At 42.0% G+C, this 28,000-nt stretch overlaps 1 protein-coding gene across 1 annotated transcript; it reads right to left on the bottom strand.

Annotated features, from left to right (window-relative positions):
* Nucleotides 1-11: 11 nt before the first annotated feature.
* On the bottom strand, nucleotides 12-27,999 carry dnai1.2 (dynein, axonemal, intermediate chain 1, paralog 2). Its single transcript, XM_061069264.1, has 20 exons — nucleotides 27,977-27,999; nucleotides 27,578-27,636; nucleotides 26,653-26,759; nucleotides 26,400-26,480; nucleotides 26,036-26,159; nucleotides 25,781-25,836; nucleotides 25,469-25,624; nucleotides 25,249-25,308; nucleotides 25,006-25,134; nucleotides 24,635-24,719; nucleotides 24,415-24,532; nucleotides 24,217-24,260; nucleotides 23,828-24,075; nucleotides 23,400-23,489; nucleotides 22,823-22,910; nucleotides 22,562-22,641; nucleotides 10,155-10,303; nucleotides 7,299-7,398; nucleotides 3,819-4,001; nucleotides 12-113 (listed from the first exon to the last, which is right to left on the bottom strand). Exons 1-20 carry the CDS (start codon nucleotides 27,997-27,999, stop codon nucleotides 12-14), a joined length of 2,082 nt encoding a protein of 693 aa, XP_060925247.1.
* Between the last annotated feature and the right edge of the window lies 1 nt (nucleotide 28,000).

The raw sequence follows: 28,000 nt of genomic DNA on the forward strand, positions 1-28,000 counted from the left end.
GGAGAGAAGCATCAAACTGGGCTCTCCTCTTGTTCCCGCAGCAGACTGAGCAGCTTCTCCAGTTTGGCTACTTCCACCTCTGGACCTTTAGGAACCTCCTGACCCTTCTTAGCCTGCAAACACACATTATATTATTACCATAATGTGACTCAGATGTACACAGACTCAGGTCCCTATGATATAAGAAATACTTAGACCACCCACCCATACACAGTTAACCGAACAATCAAACTCAATCACAGATTTTAAGTGCAGGAGCAAAGTGGTGCATTACTACTCTATTATAATATATGCAAGTAGAATGGCACTAAGTACAGTTCATACCATCACCAACGCCAAATAGTCTCCTTGTGACACCACACTGAAATTCATTAGATCCAACATTTTATTTGGATCTGCACCAAATTGCATAAACTCACAAATATCAGATCAATTCATTATTCACTGAGACATCCAAGCAGGGGCGTCGTTAGGCCTGTTTTAGGGGGGCTGAAGCCCCCCTAAAATGTTCTTCAGCCCCCCCAAATAATTTTTGGGATTTAAAAACTAAATTAAACTATTGCTTTACACATGGACAAGTTATTTATAACTCTAACATGCTACATATGTGAGTGCGTTTCTGCTTTGTATGTTTTCTCCAACTTAAAATTACAATCCAACAGCCTCTTATCATACTTAACAATAAAAGACAGGGCACTAGGACCTTGGGTAGTCTGCATTGCTGCTGCGCTGGCTTTCTCACTCTGCCAAGTAACGTCTCTCATCAAGACAGCAGGATTACAGCCAAGGAGTTTAGCTCATAGTAAATGATGCACAGAGTGAAATTGTAAGTACAGGTGGTTACAGAATGTGGCTATCTGTAGTTGTTAACGATTGTTACCTGCTTAAATTTAGGTTTACTTGAGGCAAATGAAAGGGAATATTGTAATGAGCTATGTTAACACTAAGCTAGCTAGCTAGCTATTTTGTTAGAAAATGTCTCCAGTGAGCAAGAGTGTGAACGAGCAAATTTGAAATGTAAGAAATAACTATCGACAGCTCTCTATTCTTTGCATTAATATCTATCTCTAGTATCTTAAAACAATAATATCAGTGCCTATAGAATGTTTTTGTTTATAATCAGTTAATGCTAGTGAAAACTAAATGTCATAGTGTCCCTCATAACGCTATTGTACCGGTATATCATCCAATTCATTGACCAGATGGATATTAGAAGATTCTTTAGCAGAGGTGACAGATAACTTCTGTTATTTTATACTGAATGAATGCAAGCAAAGATACAGAGAAAAATCACACTCTTTCTGATTGAACCAATCTATGAACTGTCTGAAACAATGGATATCCGCAGCCCCAAATGAGCCAAAAAAAAATTGGCGCGCGCTGTGCACGCGAATATTCAGCATCCTTAGGGGCTAAGCCCCCCCTTTCTTTCAATCCTAGAAACGCCCCTGCATCCAAGTATCATAATGTATATGATGAAGATATAGTATTAGTAGGTTATGGAAGTGGTAGAGAGATACTGTGTAATAGTCACAGTTGAACAATTGGGGGTGACTCTGTGAACACCTTTGAAATGTGAGATTGGTTTTGGTGAAGCTATGTTGAAGTTTGAAATGGATGCAGTGAAGGAGATGACCCGGACAGACGGCTGCACTCCCTAAACAAATCAGCTTCAAATCTAGGTGCAACACAATATCCCTGCAATGATGAATGGCTTAATGAAAAATAAAGTCTCCTCCCCAGTGGAGAGAAAGGCTGACTGAGCACAAACAAGCACTTCATAACCTGTGCTCATTTGTTTTTTCTTTCAAATCCCCTGTTTTCCCTGTAGCTGGTTTGCTTATCACAGAAATTGCATCCCATACCCCACCTGTGCTATCGGCACATATGTGTGTCTGCTCATTTACCAGCAGTGTTCAAAAATACTCATTTAAATGCTTGGATAAATCAAGTGGAGATGCTGGGATAGTAGTTATGTAGGGGGCAACACTGATAAATGGAGCATCACTAAATATTGCATATTGCTGCTTTTATATTGCAAGTGTTAGTTTGTATTTGTGGGTGAAAAAGAAAGAGGCCACCGAAAAGATGAGATGTGTTGTGTTTGCCTAAAACAGACTGTGTATACTTTTATGTTCATTGTGACCATAGACTGTATATAAAGATAAATGACGTGTCTTCAATTCCTCCCACTATCCAGTATCCTGAATATGAACGCTGTCATTTTGCTCATTTGGAGCCTGAGTCTGCGTGGTAGCGAATGGGGGGGGGGGAACAGTCATGTTGTCCATTTTTTATATATTGTCTATGATCGTGACACATTCAACCACAAAGTGGAAATAAATAAAATCTAATAAAATAAATTTGATAAATTTATGATACCTCTTCTCCAAACCTCAAACAGTTAAAAACACAGGTCCTGTGAGCAGAGAACTTGGTCCCACACAGCAAAGAATAACAGCACAGTCACATAACATTACCTCATTAGTATTTGTAGCCCTGATGCTTACAAATGGGAAATACCTGCTCAATATAGCACAGAGCCCAGCACCCAGTGGACTTCAGGACATATTTTTGGCAGTGTATACGCTGCAGTGTATACACTGAATCTTAATAACTAATTAAAATCCATTTGAGGAACACTGGAGTCCAAGAGAGGTCAAGTGGATTGTTTGAGCAAGAGAGTTAAGAAAGCCCGTGCTGACTCATCGAAAGCCTTTTAAACAGGCGAGTCCAACACACTGTTTTGTTGAAGTCTGGATTACTTTGCCACTGTGCTACTACTCTGCTATTTTTGGGTACATTAAGGAGTTAAAGTGTCTTTTTGAGCTTCTAAGACATATTATTTATAATATTTGCTGTGGGTGTTTGTGTGTAATGCACAGTTTCCAGACTGGGTTCTAAAATGCTATGAGCACTTTCATTGCTGCTGAGCTGTGCAATAATTTCCCAATAGGACACTTAAAGTCAAGTCGGGGGTCACTAATGATGTAGTGCTGTGTAGGTATGTGTTGAACAATATACTCATAAATTGTGTGACATTGTGTGTATGAGTTGAGTGTGGCAGTAAAGCTGTTCCTTCCTGCACCCAGTTGATGAAACTCAATGCATAATGTAGCTACATGTAGTGAAACTAAAGACTTATTACTCCAGTCAGTAGAATCACTCGTAGTTTACATGCACGAACATGAACAACACAAAAAGAAAACCAGCGAGGCAGCAGTGACTGTATGTCCTGATTAAAGTGTTGTGACTCAGTGTGCCATTTAGTTTCCTCCTATGTTTAGTGGAGCCGCCGTGATTACCCCACTGCTCATTAATCATGGTCATCAGTGGCAACGCAGCCTTCAATGACTCATCAGTGTGAATGGACCAGAGGCTTCGTTGAATTGTAATTCAGCAAAATAAGGTCTAGGTCAAGACTTTGCAAAGATTGAATCACCTGATGTGCTTTCGTTGATGTGGCAGCCATGAATAATGCAAGAGGACAAACACGCATTCAGATTGTTAACAGATAAGATGGAATATATACGGTGAAAGAACCTAATAGATTAACACACACACACTTCTCCATAGTAATGAAAGGGTTGGTAGTGTGGTCGTTAATTTGTAATGTGGACAAGCTCCGTTTGTATGTGCCAGAAAGGCCCAATTATAGAGATAAAGCAGCAGGAGACATGGAATTGTAAAGCAGCTGCATTTAGGAAGGAAAGTTTATCTCAACTCCTCTTACCACTGGGACAGGCTTAATGTGAGTGTAGCTTTGGAGTAAATTACTCTAAATGTTTGAAATTCTAGAAACTCAGCGAGACTCTGACCTTGGGTGTCTTGCGGAGGTTCGGCGAGAGTTTGAAGCTGGTGACGTATCCTCGGTCGTCGCCCACGGTGATGATGGGATAGACGGGGTTAAATTCCAGGTGCGTCAACTTGGTCTTTTTGGCAACAACTGACTGCCGACAGATGGCCTCATATTTGTTGATGCTGAGGTCGAAAACATGACCCTGAAAAAACACAAAAACAGTTGTCTTGACTTTTATTTCAAAATGCGTTTGTTCATTAACATTGAATGGATTGACAGCTCAGCAGTATGGCACAACCACAATGGAGTACTTCTAAAGCCATTGAAGAAAAACTATATGGAGAATAAATTCATAATATTATACACAGCAGGGAGAAGTGCTCGTCAGATTTCCACTCCTGCATCCCAAATCTTGATTATCAATTTCATCATTTGATGACGAGAACAGTTGTAAAATTAGCGGAAAGATGTCATAATTGATAAGAAAGTCATGAATTTACAAGAATTAAGTCATAATTAAATGATAGAAAAGTCACAATATCACATGCTCGCTTGAGTTCCACTCTTTCTGGATCTAAAATCTTAATCAATCTCATTGTCTATGGAGAAACCACAAAACAAACAGCTCACAGATTACAGTGGAGCACTATCAGTCTTTTCCTCCACCATAAAAGAGGCAATTTCCTCCAGTCCCTGTGGTTCTTCCTTCAGAATAGAAAGTTTCTTGCACAAAGTCCTGATACTTCGGATAATGTGGTGCTGATTTGGCAAAACACTTAAGTATAACTGAAAAAAAGATGTTTCTCATTTAACTCGAAATCCCAATCTGATACACCGTTTTACTGATGGTGCAAGTGAGTAAGTAAAGGCTTAATCTGTTGTTACACCGCCTTTTCATATCTCACCAGATATGTGTTCTTTTATTTGATGAGGAGAACAAGCCTCTGCAGGGATGCAAGTCCAACCATCTGGTGCAAGGAAGTCATTCAAAGAGTGTGCAGGTCTGCCTGTATGTGTATGCACGTTAGAAGTTCAAATACATAGTGAGAGGCTTCTTTACCCAGAAGGAGCCAGATCACAGATCTTACTCTTTCAGGCATTCAGACAATCCGTTGAGAAGAAAATGAGCCCACTACTTTTACCAGACTGTGCCCAGGCCACTCAGATTCACACCGTCTCTGTGTAGCTGCACCACACAGAGCATCACATTCATCCCTCGCAACCAAACTCAACTAAAAATATATTCTACCAGGGTACAACTTTCTGTAACCTCCATCACAGCAGCGATGAACAAAAGAGTTTTAATTCCTAATACATAAGACATATAACAACATCTAGTAATCTTAAACATGGAGCATACAATATTTTATTATGCTTAAGTGGCTTCTCAAACTTATATCTTCTAACATAATGTATTGAAATAAATAAATAAAATTAATTAAAATTATTAAGACCGTTTTATTGCTTTATTTTGATGTTTAAGTGTAAACATTTAAATGGTAGGTAGTACGAGTCTAATCAATGGGGGAAATGCATCATGTGTCATGATTCAATCCCGACACAATCTAATCTCGACAACAGTCGGCTCAGAGCGAGAGGCGAGGACAGAGGGTACACAGAGATATTTGTTTGCGCTGCACAAGTCTGTGTCATTCTTACACCTTAGCCTGCCAAGAAAGTCATTATCTTTACGAACACATGTACTGGCACACAATGATTGTGTTCGTGACATCTTGCAGGTTTCCATCGACAGTATCAGTAAAACACATCAAGGAGCACACACACACATACAAATCACTCTGAGTCGTTCAATCAGATGCTGATGAACATCATGCAGCGTGACCGCACCAGTGACTGTGGGACACCTGACAATATTCTGTTGTTCTTCCAAAATCTGACAGTGATCTAATATCAAGGCAAGGTCGACACTGCCTTTGGGCTCACAGAAATATAGTTATTTAGTGGTTCCTGTTAATTGTGCTTGACCATGTCAGGTTTAAAGGTGAAATTTCACACCATCTCAATATTTGGCACATGTGCACAACACCAGTACAAATTTCAGCCGAGCACAGCCTTAAAATTTGAATCATGTATTTCAGTTTAGAATTCAGCACCCTGACAGAAAATACATGTACCAGCTACATTGACCTTGATTGATTCCAGTTTAATATTCTTGTCCTCCCTGCTGCTTGTACAAATGCAAACCCACTGATGAGCTTTTGATGAGGTTTTTTAAATAGCTTCTAAAAACTGCTTTTGATCCACTTTCGGAGAATAAATCACAATACTCATGAGACTTCATACGCTTTCTAGCAAAGTCATTTCATTTGGCTTACTTGTTTTATTTTTTGGCGGAAGATTTTAACAATTATTCTGGGTTCAAAAATCCACCATATGTGATGCCAGTTATTTAATTGCAACTTGTTTACTATTTGCTTTTCTTTGTTGTTGTTGGCAAATCTCACTTCCATGTCTGGTTGTTATGTACTTTATGGAGCGTTACTCTATACATCATGCCTGTGCTGACTGAATCTTGGCATTGGAGAGAACCCAGACATGCACGCACACACACGCAGGAAAGGAAATGTGTCAGACACAACACTCTGGACTTTAATAGCGTGGCACCGGCTGGTACAAAGACAAATAGATGAAGACAGTCTGCAGCAATATTACGAAAACATGTGGAGATGAGCAACATGGCATCCAGTGAAATTACTATTGACTGGAATCAACCGCTGTGGCCTGAGGCTAATCTGAGAAGATAGTAAGGGTTAAGTCAGCTGGGTCTGAAACTATATTGAAAAGATAATATTGAAGTGGGTGGCAAGTGCAGGATGTCGCAGCTGGGGGGGATTCTAATCTGTCAGGTAAGTGTCAAAGTGTGGTGGTGATAATCATAGGTTACACACAAAGCATCCAGAGCCTCATATAGCTCTGAAACATGGTCTTAGACTGGCTGCATAATCAGCTAATACCTGTAGCCATGAAAAAATCCTCAGGATCTAAGAAATTTGACTGCCAAAAGCATTGTCTAGGTATTGCCGAGTACGCAAATCTATGTACCGATCTCACACCACATCTTTAAAGTATACTAGTTAAACAGTATTATATAAGCAGTTTGTGCTGCCACTGTTAAGTAATAAAATAAGTGAATTTCCAGTAGTGTCGTGTTAGCCAGAGCTAGTTAAATGTCCACAATTTGTAATATTTCATGCTGGAAAGTACCACAAGTAAAACAGGGCAAGTGCTGTTTTCAAGACTTCAGTTTCGAGCTATTTAAAGACGTTTTTTATTTCTCAGTTACGACTGCCAAACTAGACAATAAAATAAGTTCAAGTCCAAGTATCAGAAAAAGTAAGGAGGCCATTAATGTAATACAAGTGATCCTCTGGTTTCTTCAACTATAGATGCAAAACATTTTTAAATAAATCAGATAAATCTAACCATAAATGATGCTGAAGTATTCTGAAGGTCTGAACAAGTGTAAAAGGACACTTACTTTGCCATCTGTTGTTACAGCAGCAAATACAGTGGAGGAATATGGAGACCAGGAAACATCTCCAACAGGTGCATTCAGGTCAAAGGTGAACATCGGAGTGCTGGAAAAATCACACAGAAACGGAGTCAGATAGTGATCAGATTAAGATTAGAGAAAAATCATTATGACTTTTTTAATACAAAACAGCACACTGTATTTCTAGGGTCTGTGCATTATTCTCTTCCTTCTAGTTTCCAGTGGTGGCAAATCAACAATAGTAGTCAGTTTTAAAGAGTCCAGAGACTGTTGCTGCAGAGCCCGGCAGAGGAAACGTATGGTGATCAAACACAAGGCCCCCACACACTGGTTCCTCATGTTATCAACTTGTGAAACACCACTGAAATCAATATGAAGCTTAACTAAATTTCAAAGAACTGGAACCCGACACATACATGTCTTTAAAATACGGGAGGGACTGTGAAAGAGAAAGAGTAAGGCAAACTGTGCCTTTCAAAAGGTAAGGGGGAATACACTTAAATACATACATGAAAACAATATTTTTGGAAAGTAGGTGTTTCATTGACAAAGTAAGAAACTAATTACACAACCACCACCTAAGAATACCCTCTTCAAACATTCAGCAAGTGAGGCAGTGTCACGTTTACGGTTTCTTATCTATAGCTGCTTCTAAATGCAGACGGTAGTGGTAAAAACGAATCAAAAGATTAACAGGCTACTTAATAGGCATGTTAAAGAAAAGAGATCCAAAAAACAGAACTCAGGTCATAAACATACAGGAGACATCAAGTAAGAACTGGACTAAGCAGACGAACTGGGAGCACGGAGACTACATACACAAGGGAGGCTGGGATAATTGAAAACAGGTGAAACACATACGAACGGGAAACAGGATAAAGAGAGGAAGTAAAGCAGGTAAGAGCTTCAAATAAATTAGGATATAAAGATAAAAATGATTAAGATGATAAAGATCCAACATACATAGTCTCATCAAAAGCTCCAAACAGAAAGTATATAATAATCCCAACAAGGGGGCAGAATCATGACTCAGAGCTCAGTGTTTGAATATATTTACCAAGTACAAATCAAAAACGTAGTTGTATTGAAATCTGTTTTCAAGAACACATTCACCACAGCTTTACCAGCTAAATGAATTTTAAATAGAACCACACAAAAACAAACAGCCTCACACTCCCTGTCTGTTTGGGCTGGAGATGTACTGTGTGTGTAACTGTTTCCACGCAGCTCCACTATATACATTTTTGCCGTGTGCTTTTAAACTGAAACTTATGATTAGGATTTTCTTATTTTAACCACCACATGATTCCTTAAGCAAAGAATACAAGTTCAAGTATTTTTTTATGCAAAACGCACTCCGAATCTAATGAACCACAGTAAACAAACTGTAATGTCAACACAACCATAACTCTTCCCGTAATTTGCACCTGCTTCCCTGAACGAGTCTGTGCGAGACGTGCCTCAGATGACAGAAAAAAATACTTCCTCCATGCTGGTGTGTCTGTTTGATGAATAACATGCACTCGGGTGAGTGTAGAATGTGTCTCAAATAAAACACAAAAGGCTTATAAATCTGGCCCAGAGAGGGTTTTTTAACGGTAGAATGACACCTCAGTGGTAGGATTCATAAATTGTGTTACAGTTTGTCACTGGGTCGAGGCTCAGATTTGTGGCGCTGACCTTTTGGTTTGATTGATAGACTTTTTGCAACTCACTTTTTTATTATCACAAACCCTTCAGTTTATTCTGGGCTGGCTGACGTCATCTGACAGAAAATATGAGCCTCATCCGTCAAACAGAAGGAGCAGTTCTCTGTGCCAAGCTTTGTCACTTCTTAACAGTACGGTAAAGAGTTTGTGAAAAGTTGCTCAATCCAGTCCGCCCCCCCCCCTGGAAATAATAAAGCTTGTGGGGGTGTTATGGATCATTCTTGAAAACCCGGGTTTCTCATAATGGGAGGATGATTACTGTCATTATTCAGTCGAGCTGCCAGTGCTGACAAGAAGTGGGAGGTTCTACGGGTTAGTCAAATAAAGCAGGGAAATGATGATGGGTCCATGCTGAGTACAAGAATGCAATAAAGACTAATATACTGTAATATGATGGAAAGATTACCGGAATAATGCTTTCTTATACCGTGTCATCACGGAAACAGAGCATGAAAATATAAATAAAACTGCAAAACTGCAGCTGCTATTCTGTGACTAACCACTTTATGTTCCTAAACATTGATAAACAGTCCATCACAATTAAATGACAACTGAATACTAGCCAATTGGCAAATACCAGCCAACGTATGTATTTACATTTTAAATGACTAAATATTTTGACTCTCACTCTCAGCCCAGGGAGTATACTGCCATATGTCAAGTCCAACTAATGTCTTTAGCTGCTTTTTTTAAACCCATCACTGAGGAGGTTCAAAGAGAGACTGTGACACTGAGTATTTCCAGCTTTTCCCCGGAGACGTCACCCTCCTCTTCAGACGCGCTCCAGCCAAATATATAAGCCCTCGAAAGCTTCCCATCAGCCAACTCATGGCAGCTGTGTTTAATGTGACGCGGCGCCTTTAAGCCAGCAGTGTCATAAAGGGAACTCAAGCTGCTGCAGTGGCAATAAGTGTTTGTGTGTAGTGATACAAGAAACGGAAATAATGCATTGCAAGAAAAGCGACACAGAAATGGAAAAGTAATTTGATAATGAGATAAATCAGAAGATAACACTGTAGATGGAGTTTACTTAGACCTAGATACAATAGAATAGAAACAAAATCAAAATTTATTTATCAGAATGAAAATCTTATATCTACAGTCACATCAAGCATTCACTTGGTTTACTTACTTGATGGTGTGGTCCCAGATCTTGACGGTCCAGTCTGAACTGCACGAGATGAAAACCTTCGGGTGGAAGTGGTTCCATCTCACAGCGTCCACTCCCATGCTGTGGGCATCGTAGGTCTCCAGGAACTGGCTGGAGTAAGTCTTTGAGCACTGGGGAGGAGAGGCAAAGGCTTGATTTGGACGAGAGTGGATGATGTAGCCACAGGTTTTCTCTCAATCATCTGAGTTTAGTTTCTGGATGCATTCCTTTCTTGCTGGGAGTTAAATGACTGTGTCACAGCGGTAGAGACAAGAGAGGACACAAATGCAGATGCAGGGCAAGACTAAAAAAAAACATTCCTTATAACAATCGTTTGGTGCACAGGAATGTGTCCACCAAAGCAGAAGTATCCAAAACAACAGGCTAAAAGGCAAAAAGTCTAAGATGAAAGTCATACACGTAGGAGGTAAACTACAAGAACTGTCAAACACAGGAGGGAAACAGAAATACTAAAGGAAGGGAGTCAATGAGGAGACACATTCGGTGCAGGTGTAGGTGATCATGAAAGTCGAAGGAGTAAAAACGTTACATAATTCTCACAACTCTCACAACCCTAACCCTCTCAAAAGTTCAGAGTCTGGGAAAAATCATGACACTGTCAACAACTGATTGTATTAGAAGTGGAACTCCATACTTTTACCATAATATAAATGACAATAGAAGTACAGATACGTGTATATTTTTTACTTGCTGCACCAGATTTCTGTTGTAAAATTTTCTCAAATAATAAAAGTTTCCATTTTTTGACAGAAAACTTAAAACATCTCATCAAAGGAAACATCTCAAACAGAGTCTTAACATAATGAAAGATTTATTGCAATCCTGCAGGGAAACGTTAAAGTTTCCATGGTGAGCTGCTCTTATTATAGTGCATAACATATAACCACCACCTTCAAAAGATATCATACCCCAATCTCACTACTCACTTCAAAAGAGGGACAAAAAAACACCTGTTATTTCAACCGGTATTTTTTCTCAGTGTTAAAATAGTAGCAATTTGTGGAAATCAGAGACAAACTGAAGCTGAAGTGGTCGACTCAGGTCTTGTTTGAGGATAAAAATGTTGCAAGACAAAATGAAGAAGTATTCGCAGGTCTTCTTCTGACTTAAAGCTCCATTCTTGGCACCTTTTAATTCTGCCAATAAAGGAAATGGCTTATTTTTGTTGGGGAGGATATTTGTTCACAGGGACACTGAGTATGCCAGTGATACTTCCATAACACTAGGGGACTTTCTGGAGCTGAAAGCATAGTCTGAATTTTAGTCCACTCTACGTCTCAAGCTTCAAACACATGTATCCTACACTTCCAACTAGGAAACCATCATCATGTCCCCAAATTGTTACATGAGCTGAGAAAACACAGGAGCCTTGACAAAGATCCCCCCAGAGCCTCAGAAGAAAGACTTCAGGCAAATGTTTTCCCAAGTTAACTAGCACTCCCTCTTCATGACTAGTGAAAGGAAAAAACTCAAGTTAACTATCATTTTTAGTTATTTTCATTGAGATCCGATGGACAATTTCTTCTTTGACATTGCTATTTGGTGTCACACCGCGGTGAGGTTTGTCTTGTCTTGGGGTTTTTGTCTCGTAACTTCCTGTTTTATTTTGAAATCCTAACTCTCCTCTCGTTTCAGGTCACTTGCCCTTCCTCATGTGTCACCGGTCTGATTGTCTCTGATTGTTTCCACCTGTTCCCTTCACCCTCATGTGCTTATAGTCTGCGTCTCCCCTTTGTCTTGTGCCGAAGTGTTTCGTTCTTGTTCGTGCACCTAAGCCTTAGCCACAGTCATTGTCGTTTTTGCCAAAGAGTTTCTTGCTACGCCACGTAAGTTGTTTTCTGTTTCCTCCTTGAGAGTGATTTTTTGTTTTTTAAAGTTTTCCAGTTTAGCTTTGTTTTGTGTTGTTTATAAACTGTTTTTCTTCCTCCCTTTTGGAGCGATTTATGTTAAGAGAGATTTAGTTAGTTTGTTGAGCCTCCTGTTTAGGTGAGCCTTTTTCTTTTGCCCCATTTATTAGTAGTTTGGTGTTGGGGCCTAACCGGAACAAAGGCCCCAGAACTGAGGCCTTGTGTGACATTCCGATCCATGTAACAGTATTCTGGAGGGAAAAGTTTGAGCTTCCCCAAACTACAGTGACCCCTGCTGTGTCTCTAGCCGCGCCTCAGATTTGATCTCTGACCCCCCTATTGGCCTGAGACCTTTAGCCCCGCCGGAGGGGGGGAGCCAGTTCACAGATACTATTTAACTTCCCACTCATCTCAAATCTTTCTTTCCGGTTCCAAATACAGTAGAGCTAGCATCTCAGTTTTGTTCTTAGTGTAGAGGACACAAAGGAAACACATCTTGCAGCTGTTTGACCTTTCTTAAGTTTTACTTCTAAAACTTTATCTTATCTTCCTTAAAGCTTTTAATTTGAACAAGCTTCTTTTTAAGTTGCTTTTATTTGAAGAGAGCGCGGCAGAGAATCCCCTCACTCGCTGGCCGAGCTCAGAGACATTTCCCCCGCCATCTACGGACCATCCGGACACGGGTGTCCCTTCCTGCAGACGGGCACAGACTTTGCCAAGGAGAACGAAAAGCATCCTCTCCGTTTCGGCCCAGCGTCTTCCCGCCGCCGCGGCTCCGTGATCATCTTCCTGAGGCCAGGAAATCATCCACTTCCTCCTTCCGGGATTCGCGCTACCCCGGTCATGCACGAAACCCCGCGAAGCAACACGAAGTAAGAGACATATGTCTGGGCATAGTTTAGTTTTATACTTAGTGTGTCTTATTTGAATGTAACTTGATAGAAAGACCGCCGTGTCGATCTTATTGTGAAAAGCGCGCGGTGACGACCCGGCGCTTCCGGTTTGACTCGGCTCCCTTCAGGTCGGCCTCACTGAGTCGTGAATCTGTTAAAAAGACACCTCTCACGTAACTGGTTTGCCGGTTTCACTGTGAGACCGCCTCTGACGGCGTTTTTAAGATCATCTCCGATCTGTGTTACTACTCTCTCTCTCTCTCTCTCTCTCTCTGTTGTTCGCTCACATCCGCCGACATACACATCGCCACACACACACACACACAGTCACCGTATACATAGTCATTCTGATATCCAGGGCCCCTGAACGCACCTCGACGCCGTTCGGCTCTAGGGCTAAACAAAGACAAAGAACCCCATTTTTCCTCTCTCAGCCTTGTCTCACGAGTGTTTAAGTCAGCCATCTTTGACCATCTTGGCTCTAAGCCCTCGACGCCATTCGGCTAAAGCTAAGCTAAGATAAAGAATCCCTTTGTTCTCACTCGGCCTTTGTCTCCCGTGGGTTCAAGTCGGCCATCTTTGATCAGTCTGATTCTAAGCCACATGGTCCATCGGCCATCGACTGTAATACACATCGAGGCCTGCCTCCATTCAGGACTCTAAACCTCTTAGGCGACTCCGCCATCTTGAGTTGTAGTTCTGGCTGATTACATCACCAATTCTGTAGTCAACCACCAGGGTTAAGCCGGCCCTCTTAAGACTCGTGAGTCATCGACCCCCCCTTCTTCCTCTCTCTCTCCCACACACAGACACACACACACACACACACACACACACACACACACACACACTCACACACACTCACACACACACATACACATACAAACACAGCTTTATCAGAAGTATTGCAGTGTGATATATTGTGATGAATGTGATGTGGCTGTATTGTGTATAGCGGATTGTGTTAAGTGAAGAATCATTTTGAACAATATTGACTTTTATAGCTTCTTTTTAATAAATCCTCTTTTATACTTAAAGTATTTGGATCTTGTGATTATTTGTGCATGACATTGTGAACACAGTTGGATAACTATAGCCAGTGCTCGAACTCAAGCCTTCACTGTTAATTATATAATCCTTAATATCAAATATTGAGATTATCAATTTAACTTTATCAGATGAGACTGATATTTATAGACTAGGTTGTTGGTCCCTGTTTACCAGGGTGGTGCCCTCTTCGAGTATTAATATAGATAGTATTATTCTTAAATTGATAATTTTATTGTTTTGACTAATTATTTCATTCTTGGTTGATAACCTTAACATTGTTAATTGATAGCTTGTACTTTCTAATTGATAATTACTTGTTTTTCATTAATAGTTTGTTATTCATTGATTGATTATTCTTAAGTTTTTCATTGAGTATTTAATTATTCTTAATTGATAAACTTTATTATTCTCAAATTAGTGATTTAATAATTCTTAATTGTTAACTTCCTTATTTACTCATTATTAGTTTTATTGTTATTTGATTACTGATCATCTTCAATTAATAATCTAATTATTTTTAGATAAATAATCTTTATTGTTTCAATAATCATATTCCATGATTATTGATAATTAGCCAACAACGAGTCACCCTTCTATTGCACAACATTGGTTTTCCTCCTTCGGGAGCGCTTTTGATTTCTTGCTCTTGCCATTTGTTTGTCCTCCTTCGGGAGTGGTTTATGTTTAAAAGCTTTTTCTTTTTCTAGTGTATGTTTTGTATTTATTAGGAAGTTCTTTTTCCCCAGTTATTGCTTGCCAAGTATTATATTATTATATAGATATAGTTAGTGAGATTTTCATAGCCTTCTTGTTTGTCACTGCATTGAGGTTCTGAAATCAATAAAGTGTGCTGGTACGTGATATTCTCTGCTTCTGAGTCCTCATTCCAGTCCAGGCCTGACATTACACTTCGGCCAGTATGGACTCAGCAGGGATGACACAACTCACGGCAGTCCTGCAAGCCCAAGAAGCCCGGCTCTCCCGTCAGGAGGAATTCCAGACCGCTATGGCATCCCAGATGGGGATTCTCTCGACACAACTTCAGAGCCTGAACGATTGTCTGGTGCAGATGACAATTACAGCACCCGAGCCTCCAGTAGCAGCGGATGCTACACCCGTGGTTCCCGTCCTGACTGTGCCAGCCGTTGGAGCGGGATGCAAGTTAGCCCCACCAGCACGATTCGCTGGTGAATTAGGATTATGCAAAACATTTCTCATAGACTGCTCCATACACTATGAACTAAACCCCAATGCTTTTCCTTCTAACCAAGCCAAGATTGCCTTCATGATTTCCCACCTTACCGGAAGAGCCAAGGCATGGGCCTCGGCAGAGTGGGCCCGGGATTCGCCAGTTTGCCAATCCCTCACAGACTTTGAAGCGGCGCTGCAGAAAACTTTCGACCCGGTAACGACCGACCGGGAGAAAGCTGGGGAGCTGAGCGGGCTGAGACAGGGCAGCGACTCCGTTTGTGATTACGCTATCCGTTTCCGCACTTTGTCGGCGGAGAGTGGCTGGAATACAACGGCCTTATACGACGTGTTCCTGAAGGGGCTGGCAGCTCCTATCCAAGACCTTCTGGTTCCCTTGGACCTACCCACAGATCTCGACTCACTCATCGCACTCGCAATCCGGACAGACAACAGAACCCGTCAACTCAGGCAGCAACGTCTTCCGAGACCCACAACGATGGAGAGACCCCTACGCACTCAAGCACCAGGATGGTCAACCACCCGTCGATCACCGCCAGAGCATCGTCATCATTCCCATCCGGAAGGAGAGGGAGAGCCCATGCAGCTAGGAAGAGCTCGACTAACACCCGGGGAACGACAGAAACGTCTGCAGGAGGGCTGATGCTTCTACTGCGGTGAACCCGGTCATCTCGTCGCCACCTGCACTGCCAAACGGATCATGGTGGTGAGTGAATTCAAGGTTTCAGGCACCACCTCACGCACTCTCACGACAGTCCAGGTAATGCACCACACCACCACTGAACTCAAGGCGCTCATAGACTCAGGGGCTGATGAAAGCTTGATGGACTGGGAACTAGCAGAACAACTGGGCCTTAGCACAGAACTTTTAGCTAAGCCCATCAGAGCTAAAGCTCTTAATGGACAGGAACTGTTTACTATCATTCATATCACAGCACCTCTCAAACTGTGCATTAACCATCACCGGGAAAACATTCGTTTCTCTGTATTCAAGTCACCGTCACAGACTCTAATTTTGGGACAGCCATGGTTATTCTGTCACAATCCCCATATAAACTGGAGAACAGGAGAGATCCTGGGCTGGGGAGGGGACTGTGTGAGCAACTGTTTGAACCCCTCAGTTTGGGAGGAGGAAGTTACGAACATTAAATTGATCTCTGTCAATCCAGCCGCAGATCCCAATTACCCGGACCTGAACTCTGTACCTTCCTGCTACCACCACCTCAAAGAAGTTTTTAACAAAACTAAAGCCCTCTCACTTCCTCCTCACCGACCCTATGATTGTGCCATTGAGCTGATTCCGGGCTCAACCATTCCCAAAGGCCGCCTGTACGCAATTTCTGGGCCAGAGAGGGCAGCCATGCGGGAGTACATCGAAACCTCCCTGAAAGCGGGTCTGATTCGCCCCTCATCATCATCAGCCGGAGCCGGTTTCTTCTTTGTGGGGAAGAAGGATGGCTCCCTAAGACCGTGCATTGACTACAGCCCACTCAATGACATCACTATAAAGAATCGCTATCCACTTCCTCTTATGTCATCCGTGTTTGACCAGCTCCAACAGGCCAAGATCTTCACCAAGTTGGATCTTCGCAACGCCTATCACTTGGTGCGGATCAGAGAAGGTGACGAGTGGAAGACTGGTTTTAATACACCCAGTGGACACTATGAGTATAAAGTCATGCCTTTTGGTCTCACAAATGCTCCTGCTGTTTTCCAGGCTATGATTAATGACGTGTTAAGAGACTTTCTTGACCATTTCGTGTATGTTTATTTAGATGACATACTTATCTACTCCTCTGACCTGAAAAAACACCAAGATCATGTAACTCAGGTACTGAAAAGACTGCTAGAAAATAAACTATATGTCAAAGCAGAAAAAAGTGAATTCCATGCCGACACTGTCTCCTTCCTGGGCTTCATCGTAGCCCCTGGAAGTGTGCAGATGGACCCGGCCAAAATTAGCACTGTGGTCGAGTGGCCTACACCTGATAGCCGCAAAAAGGTTCAGCAGTTCCTTGGGTTTGCTAACTTTTACAGGCGGTTCATCAGAGGCTTCAGCGCAATAGCTTCCCCTCTCCATGCTCTTACCTCCACAAAGGTGCAGTTCCAGTGGTCTCCTGAAGCTGATGCTGCTTTTCGGATCCTCAAGCACCGCTTTACCTCGGCTCCCATCCTCACCCTGCCTGACCCTCAACGACAGTTCGTGGTAGAGGTGGACGCCTCCAACGAAGGAGTCGGGGCCATCCTCTCCCAGCGGTCAGAGCAGGATGGTAAGGTGCATCCTTGTGCCTTCCTGTCACGGCGGCTATCCAAGGCGGAGCGGAACTACGACGTTGGTAACCGGGAGTTGCTGGCGGTCAAACTCGCGCTGGAAGAGTGGAGACACTGGCTCGAGGGTGCTGAACATCCATTCATTGTCTGGACTGATCATAAAAATCTGGAATACATCAAGAAAGCCAAAAGACTCAATTCTCGCCAGGCCAGGTGGGCGCTATTTTTTAACAGATTCTCTTTTTCTCTCTCATACAGGCCAGGGTCCAAGAACGTCAAGCCAGACGCCCTGTCTCGTCTCTTCGACCCCGAACCTGTTGCCAAGGACCCAGAAACGATCCTCCCACTTACCTGTGTGGTTGGAGCACTGACTTGGCAGATAGAAAATGAGGTTAAGCAGGCTAATGTTGAGGTCCCATCACCTAGTGGGTGCCCAGATAATCGTTTGTTTGTCCTAGTTGAATTGCGCCCACAGGTGATCCACTGGGCCCACACCACGCTGCTTTCCTGCCATCCGGGAGTTCGAAGAACGATGTTCGCTATCTCCCGGAGGTTCTGGTGGCCCTCCACGGAACCGGAGGTCCGGGAATACGTAGAGGCTTGTTCGGTCTGCGCCCGAAACAAGACGTCCTCCGGGTCACGCATGGGTCTTTTGCAGCCACTTCCCATCCCCTCCAGACCGTGGTCCGACATCTCGGTAGACTTCGTCACGGGGCTTCCGGTCTCTCAAGGTAACACCACTGTCCTCACAGTGGTGGACAGATTTTCCAAGATGGTTCGATTCATCGCTCTGCAAAAACTGCCCTCCGCCAAAGAAACGGCGGAGATCATGATGAACAATGTTTTTAAGGTTCACGGATTTCCCAAAGACATTGTCTCAGACCGGGGTCCCCATTTCGTCTCCCGGTTCTGGAGGGAGTTCTGCCGGCTCATCGGAGCTAAGGCCAGCCTGACCTCGGGTTACCACCCGGAGGCCAACGGCCAGACCGAACGCCTAAACCAGCAGCTTGAAACCGGCCTCCGGTGTCTGGTCTCCCAGAATCCCTCGACATGGAGTAAACACCTGGTCTGGGTCGAGTATGCCCACAACCTACTGCCCACCTCGGCCACAGGTATGTCACCATTCAAGAGTGCATTTGGTTACCAGCCCCCTGTTTTCGCAGACGAGTTGGAGGTGTCTGTGCCCTCCGTCCATGCCATGGTTCGCCGCTGCCACCGCATTTGGGCAGACGCCACGCAGGTATTGATTTGCCAAGGGGACAGAGTGAAGAAAACTGCGGACCGCAAGAGACGACCCGCCCCCGCCTACCAGCCAGGACAGAGAGTGTGGCTCTCCGCCAGAGATCTACACCTTAAAGTCCCTTCCAAGAAGCTGGCGCCGCGGTTCGTGGGCCCGTTTCCCATCATCAAGCTCATCGGTCCTGCAGCAGTTCGCCTTCGCCTGCCCCGAGCCCCTCCGTGTTCACCCCACCTTCCATGTGAGCCGGGTCAAGCCCGTCAAGGAGAGTTCGATGGTTCCAGCCGCTACCCCTCCGCCACCCCCAGAAGTGATTGAAGGCGGTCCGGTATACAAGGTCAAGCAGTTGCTGGCGGTTCGCAACAGGGGTCGAGGTAAACAGTATCTGGTGGACTGGGTAGGATATGGTCCTGAGGAGAGGCAGTGGGTTCCGTCTCGTCACATTGTAGACTCTACACTCATTACAGACTTCCACAGGGACCACCCTGACCAGCCTGGGCCGTCAGGAGTCGGCCCTAGGGGGGGGGGGGTACTGTCACACCGCGGTGAGGTTTGTCTTGTCTTGGGGTTTTTGTCTCGTAACTTCCTGTTTTATTTTGAAATCCTAACTCTCCTCTCGTTTCAGGTCACTTGCCCTTCCTCATGTGTCACCGGTCTGATTGTCTCTGATTGTTTTCACCTGTTCCCTTCACCCTCATGTGCTTATAGTCTGCGTCTCCCCTTTGTCTTGTGCCGAAGTGTTTCGTTCTTGTTCGTGCACCTAAGCCTTACCCACAGTCATTGTCGTTTTTGCCAAAGAGTTTCTTGCTACGCCACGTAAGTTGTTTTCTGTTTCCTCCTTGAGAGTGATTTTTTGTTTGTTAAAGTTTTCAAGTTTAGCTTTGTTTTGTGTTGTTTGTAAACTGTTTTTCTTCCTCCCTTTTGGAGCGATTTATGTTAAGAGAGATTTAGTTATTTTGTTGAGCCTCCTGTTTAGGTGAGTCTTTTTCTTTTGCCCCATTTATTAGTAGTTTGGTTTTCCTCCTTCGGGAGTGGTTTATGTTTAAAAGCTTTTTCTTTTTCTAGTGTATGTTTTGTATTTATTAGGAAGTTCTTTTTCCCCAGTTATTGCTTGCCAAGTATTATATTATTATATAGATATAGTTAGTGAGATTTTCATAGCCTTCTTGTTTGTCCCTCTGCATTGAGGTTCTGAAATCAATAAAGTGTGCTGGTACGTGATATTCTCTGCTTCTGAGTCCTCATTCCAGTCCAGGCCTGACATTTGGAATGAGGCTATAAATAAAATATCCTTGATTGTCTAATCCAAAGAGACAAATGCAATTCTCTCTGGTCTGGTGCAAGGTTGAATTATCCTTTAAATTCCCAGTTTATCTCGCACTGACAGAATAATGCTTACCAAAACAGCAGGGATAAATATACTGGATAATCTGGTATGAAACAGCTTCCTGCCTTCTGGGGACAGCTGTTGCATTTCCAAGCTTTGACAGATTGATAGTTGACCTGCCGCTTGGGGAGAGATTCTCAATCTGTCCTCTCCTGGGGTTTCTGTACAGTTGAACCTTGATGTGACAGAACATTTCTCATCACACACACTGGGTGCATGTCTGCATGTCTGCAATGATCGCTGGCTAGGTGAGGTGCTTGCAAAGAAGTATGTATGACCAATGCGTGCGCCTTTTTCTTTATCATGTATTGTGCTTGGTACAAAGTCAAACCACATTCTGTCACAGAGGATTACAATTAGGTACTGTAAATAAGATGTGTAAAGACATTTTCAGGACAGTGTCTAATATTAAATGCTATTTGTGTGCCATGGTGCACCATATCAAACAAGGTTATTAATTTATGCTTCGTGGTTTTAATGGTTTTTGGGGCAGCATGGTGGCGTGGGTTAGCACTGCATGCTCACTGATTCACGGTTCGGCCGAGGCCTTTCTGTGTGGAGTCTGAACGTTCGTGATCGTGTGGGTTCTTCGTCTTCCTTTCACAGTCCAAAGACATGCAGACTGTTTGTCAGTCCTGTAGGACGCTAGCCACAGTGTATCCGGCCTCTCACCCAATGCTTGGATTGGCTCCAGCTCCCCTGCGACCCTCCAATGAAAGGCGGTTTAGATAAGGGATGGACAGATTAAGCTCTCTAGCTCGCAGATTAACTACAAATATTGGATTGTTTATTTCATGGATGTTTTTTTTTACTGTATGTTGATAATAATGACAAAATAGAACAATTCGACCTTATCATTTATTGTCACAATATCATTACCTGCCTGTGCGTGTGATTAAATTGATGGATTTGTGTGTGCTCTTACATGTCTTAGAATTAATGTAAACTCATGTCACCTCACTGCTGAATCGTTTTCTATTTATGACCATACGATATCGACTTCAAGCAAGCACAAAGTTTAATTTAAAAAAGATTAGGCGATTTTAGTGATGTGTGCATTAGTCATTGAACTGTTTAAACATGTTATTACATAGTGAGAATAAGGGCACAGTAACTGCAAACAAATTAGACTTTTTAGTCGTTCTGCCTCCAGTAACAAGAACATGAAGATAAGGTGGGAGTCCATCCATAAACTACCAGCTGTCTGATATGGACAGAGAACCTCTGCTTAAGGAGACTCATTAAGAGCTTAATGTCCAGCCGGAAGGGCTTCCAACAGACCACATAGACACACACAAGTGCACATATGGACAATCACACTCTAACTCACTATTAATGGAAACGTTATAGCTTGTGTACCCTCTGGAGTGTCAGCTCAGCAAGTTATCTGTAAGTGCACCACAAACAAAATGAGCTTTCATTTGTCAGGGCAGATACTGGGGGAAAGTGCCGAGGCCAGAGATGAACCTAATGTAATTTAAGGGCAATACAGGCAGAGTAAGCATTTTGGGGGAATTTTCAAAGTCATCCAAACAAACCTAACTGAAACGTTCTTCCTGATCTATGGGTAGAAAAATGTACGATCAAAACTGGTGTGAAGAACAAAGATTGGTGTGTTTTGGTTGTTAAATTCATACATTTAGTCAGACATTGTCTTCCTTTCTGCCTTCATATACCTAACTTGTCATAAGCATCACTTGATGTTACATCAATTGATAGAGTGGCATCAAGTTTTGTTTATTGGTACTGACTCTACTCTGAATTAATTCATTGATATAGACTCAAATGAATAATAGTTCATTTCAATATTTTTCTTTAGACGATTATCATGTTTATATCATATAATTTGCTCTGAAGCCAGTGCTAAGTATCTACAAGTTTCTGCAGGTTTCAACCAGTTATATTTAAGACTTTTTTAGACCATAGTGAATGAAAATTAAGACAAGATATTAAGCACCAGAGTCACACAATTATTAACACTTGCCCATAATTAGCTAAGAAGAGAATACCCTCAATATGCCACGTTATCTTTCAAACTACAGACAGAGACAGTAGGTATAGTCTTTCCCAAAGCCAAGCCGAGTAAACAGTTCAAAGTTGTCCTGTTTAATACAGTGCGCTAATATCTGTACAAATGAGAAAGAAATACAACACACAGAGACATAACAAATTATGCAAGTTGTCAAAAAATGTCTTTAAAAGAAATTTTTTTTAGAGGGACTGAAGTAGCCTAAAATGAACGTTAACATAACTAAGACCTACCAAAACGTATTTAAAACCTAATCATATTTTAATTTATTTCTTTTTAAGGCCTAATATTAAGGTTATTAGCTTTTGATGTAATCCTGCTGTGACTCAGTTCTCCACTAGACATTTGACAGCCCGAGTGAGTCCCCGCGACAACATTTATGTAATTTTAGATGTGACCTCTGTCACGGTGCCAAAACCAGCATAGTAGAACAATTGATACATACCTTGTGTATTTTCCCTCCCTCTGTGCCAACTAGGAAGAGAGAGTCGATCTGTTTGTGGAAGTCAAACGCTGTACCGCAAGCTGCGGAACAAGAGGCATCAAGCACTTCAATTACACCTGCCTTATGTACCAGAATAAGTACTGCTTATATCAGGTAACACTGTATATAAAGTGTTGTACTAACAATGATTGTTGAAATGGTTGCATTCATATATATATATATATGTAAACATCATGACATGAGGAGTGAGTGCAGCCTTACCAAAGATGGGCTGCTGTGCATCTTCTGGTCCTTCAGATACAGCACCATTCACTGACAGTCTGATAATGTCTGTGTAGATCAGCTCATTCTGCAAATATGCATACAAACATACAAAATGTAACAATGCAAAGTAAAGAGCAATATTATGTGTCACAGAACCCAACGTGCATTTAAATTGATTTCATTTTATTATGATATTATTACACAAAATCTTTTGCACAGTCATTACCTGGCAGGTACAGGCCTGCATTGTCAATGTGGAACATTTGGTAGAGTCCTGTACACCTACGTCCACTTTTTGGGGACCCCTCCTTATAAGGGTGTGTTTCCTGCTTCACATCTCCCCTTTCTATTGTTGTTCTCCATGGGAGAGGTGTGTGATATTTTTTATGATAGCTTCTCTGTTATTGTATTTTGAAGTTTACTTGTTAGTTGAAAATTACTTCTGATGTTTCATCCTAGGTAAATAAATCACAATGCCGACATAGCTAGACTCCACCAATGAAAATACAATGAAAATACAAGCCAGAGAGAGAATATCTGTAAATAAATAAAAATAAAACTTTTCTTCACTAACCTTAACAAGTGTCCAAGACACAACTCGGCCATCAGATGACACAGAAAAGAAATTGTGGTTGTTGTCCATGTCATCGTTCTGCCAGCGTACCTGAATGAAACACAATAGAGCGATGAATAAAGCCACAGAAAACAAGAGAAAATGATGGTGTGTGTGAAAATTAGATTAGAATAATCTGGAAAAGAGGTTACATCTACATGTCATTTCCTTCATTCTCCAGTGCATGAAGTTCTGTGTTTGACTGGAGAGAATCATAATCCAGCATTGCTGTTTGCTTGGTGTTAAAAGGTTTGGTTAGGCTCAAAATACATCCAACATTAAACATGTGATTACACCATGTGAGAATAAAGTAATTGTTCGAGGTTGGAAAAGAGCTTCAGACCAACACTGTGAAGTCCCCTTGCTTCTGCCCCCTGGTCTACGCTCACCTGCCAGACAGGTTCAGTGTGCTTGCCAGTCTTAGCTGTGCTCTTGTGCACGGGCTCCAGTCCCTCGTTCTTCAAATCGTAGACGGCCACACAGCCGTCATAGAAGCCCACCGCCACCAGGTTGGAATGCTGCTGGTGGATGTCAAGGCACAGGACGCCTGACTTGGTGGGGTAGATGTACTCTGGAAACGATGAGTTCTTTAACGAGTAGAAGACAACCATGCCACAACCCTGCTTGCTGAAGTTGTCTGGTCAGGAGTAACACAGAAAAGAGAGAATGTTAATGTGAAATAAATTCAAACAAAACACAGGCACAGAAATATCTAATTTGATTAAACAGAATCTAAATTGTGTGAGATGTTTACAGCTCCACCATCCTGTGTACTTACAGGATCCCATACCCACAGCGAACAGGTCCTGAATGTTGTTATTCCTATCAAGGGCAGATGCAATGACTCAGTTATTCCCCATTCTTGGAACAACAGAGTTTATATAAAATAACAGGAATACAATAATTTATTGTAAAAGTCAAAAATCCAAACCAATGTCCCCGCAATAACAGTAAAGATCATACTTAGGAAACGTACCAGCAGAGGGCGGTGACAGACAGTGTTTTAGCTTTGTCATATTGGAACTTCCACAAAGGGAGAAGGGTTCCCTCCTGATCCCTGAACTCATCAGAGGCATCTTCAAAGTATTTGAAATCTAAGAGGACCAGTAAAGATGAGATGAAAAGACGAATGTCTGAGAACTTGAATAATAAATAAGACTTTAATGCTGTGTGATATGATTGGTTTAAGAACAGACCTTGTGCTATGTCATCAAACGTATTTTGATGGATCATTCTTTCAAAGATATTGGATGCTTTTCCCACTTTGCTGAGGTCGTCGCTCTGTAAAAGAAACATGACGAGTGCTGGCATATAAACTGTAAAATTATTCCATCATCACTTTATTATTATAGATTAAGATAAGAATGTGAGTATGATGGTAAAGCATTATCACAAGTCCTGGGTATAAAACGGTCGTATTGTGAGCTTTGAAGATGCAGGACTATGATTTGATTTGTCATTAATCATTTATTGTGTTGCAGTAAGTATGGCGGCAACAATATAATCAAGTATAAATATTACATACAGTTTAAATTTAGGCAGGAAGGTTGATGAGCAATCTATATACCTGAGTCTCCATCAACAGCAGCCTCTTCTTGCTTCTGTCACTATCTGTCTTCGGTAGTGTGGCTTTCTGCTTCTCTTTATTTTTTTCTTGTTTTTGCAGCTCCTCCATGTGGGCGTCATAGATCTCCCACTGCAAACAGCTCACAAGTTATTACTAGAGTCTTCCAGTGTGAGCACATACGTTGACTGAGTGAAAACAACTCTCGCTGAGCATCTCTTTGAATAGTATCAGGGAATCCAGCACCTGATTAGCGGTGGCAGAGAAGTTTCTGCGTGGCGGAGGTTCAGTCTGGCTGCTTCTTTCCTACAGGGAACATAAAAATGACTCCACGGAAACTTATGAGGCGCCAGGCTATGAATATATTATCATACATGAATATGATATTTTTCATACACTTGAATTTTTCCCTTTTCAAAGGTCAGATATCTTAACCATTATGCAGATGGCTGGCTGCACTACCTACCCTTAATGGGTTATTGAGGGTCTGGGTGCCCCTCTCACTGAAGTTGATCTGATTGGTAAGTTTCGGCTGCTTCATGTCTGTTTTGGAGGCAACGCTGTCTGGTCTGTCATCTTCTCCAACTTCCTCAACTTCCCCTCCATCTTCTACAGGCGTGGCCTAGGAAAAACCGACAAAGGGGATTTTTGTTACACATTCCACACCATGGACTTTCTGATCTTATGAGACAATCAACTGGTCTTGGTCATGCCTTGATTGAAATGGAATATGTTATACTGCATAACACAGGAATGACTTGAGATATAAATATTTTACCGGAGTTTCTGTTTCCTCCTCATCAGGTTCTGCTCCTGTTTCCACTGTTACAACCTCTGAAACTTTTTAGAAAACAAACACATGACTTAAACTGACTCAGGTCAGTTCTTTAATTCACTAGCACATGCTAAAAGTGACATCTTGTGGCACAGAGTAAGGACTACACTTGAGGGAAAAAATTATGCTATCCTTGAATATCTAACAAAAGTATTACTGTGCATAGAGAAATGTATGCAAACATGTTTCAGTGGGTACCTCCTGGGAGACCCCCTCTGGCCCTCAGTCTTCTGGCCTCATCGGAGTCTTGATGTACAAGGCTGCCCTCCAACACAAAGTGAACAGCCATTTGATCCACAACTACCTGCTTGTAGGAGCGTTCCTGAGAAACGCAAAAAATCAGGGCTGAGAGGATTAGCAAGCAGAGGAACCTGTTAGGGTTCTATGGTTACAGTTACGGAGAGATGAAATTGTCTACTGTCATCATTTGAAAATAAATAACTGACAGGGAGACAAGAAGGACTGTTTCTCTGATTAAACAACCTATGATATGAGACGATGACAGTGTTGTAGTGATCGACTGTCAGTGATTTGGAGTCAAGCTTGGATGTAACCTCTTTACCTTGAAGCTGTAGCGTACAATATTTTGGGGTGCATGTGGGTTGTTGGCAGTCAGGATCCTTGTGATTTCCTCTTTTAACTCCTAATGAAATCATGAAAACAGCAAAGGTTACACATACCAGATTAATTTGACAGAGGACAATGACCAAAAACAATAATAAATACGTATAATTAGAAAATTGAGTCAAGTCAAAGAAAGCAGCAAATCCTCCACACAGCCCATGTGGCTGTCTTAGAGACCAATCTTCTCTTACAGCCTCAGTGAGCTCCAGTTGATCTGCAGGTTTAATAAGTCCTTTCCCATGAGTATCATCCCAGCCAACACCCTTATCCACGCGTTCCTCCTCATCCTGCAACGCACACACAGAAAAGATTTATGTCTTCTCAGTAAAATGGAAAAAGAAAATGATGTTGTAATAGCCCACGTGTTTCCCATATATCTCCCTGTTGTGTTCAAATAGATTAGATTCACTTTATTGTCTTTACACAGCACGGGCCAGTGCAACGGAATAAGATGGGTCTAACCAGAAGTGCAATCCGCAATTCTACACATATATTATATATTTAACAGTATATACAGAGGTGCAATGGGAAGGTTAGATATCGAAACTCATAAGCGTTATCACTTTGTGGAAGTGTACAAACTCACCTTTTTCTTATAGCCAGCTTTGGTTGGAAATATTGAGCCCTGTTTAAACACAAACAGACCAAAACGGTATGGCTTAAAGTGACAATCGCATAGTGGAGGACACAATAACACAACACAATAACACATACTCAACATTAAGTTTGCTGCTTTTTTTCAACTTGATATACAAACAACATTACAGATATGTGCTTGACCCAGAAAATAACCAGCTACATAAAACAGATGTAAGGTGGTAAAAACAGAAACAGTTCCTCCAAACATTATGTCAAAAAATGATTGATAACATAACTGTGCTGCTCTCATTTGTCTCGTCAGTTCCTGGAACTACTGGAATACTTTATTGTTGAGCTAGTAAGCGCTAGCTCAACTAAGGGGAAACTTACCTTTCTCACCGAGGCTGCAGCCTTGTGGTTCTGCACAGACATCGCGACCAGAGTCCAGCTTGGTGTTTTACCGAACAGTGGTTTGGTGAAGGTCTCTATTTCCACAGAAAGTGATAGAATATTTTGAAGTTTTGAATAGTTGAGCTCGCTGTGTAGCGGCCGTCAGCTGCTGTGTGTATGTTGCCAAGACAACCAACCTGCCTCTTCTACGATATCAGTCAAGATAGTTCCCGGTTCTCCCCCCTAAATATCCGTTTCCCCCCAATGATTGTTAAATATATTATATTATTCATTATAAACTATCAGCTGATAAATCAACTCAATAAAGTCTTTGCTATTTGCTTGCTGGTATTTTGAATTTATGTAGAGTGCTCCAATGTGTTTGAGCAAGCAGCTATTTAAGCTATTTAGGTTATAGATGATTGAGCAATAACAATTTATATTGAAGGGGAATTTCTGCTCTAACACAATAAAATTTCAATCATCTAAAGAGTAAAATGTCACAACATTAATTTTGCTCCACTACGCATTCGGATATGGCCTCGCCCGTGATTGGTCGAACCCGTCATG

Source organism: Limanda limanda, chromosome 4 (genome assembly GCF_963576545.1).
Source record: "Limanda limanda chromosome 4, fLimLim1.1, whole genome shotgun sequence".
Taxonomy (NCBI): Eukaryota; Metazoa; Chordata; class Actinopteri; order Pleuronectiformes; family Pleuronectidae; genus Limanda; species Limanda limanda.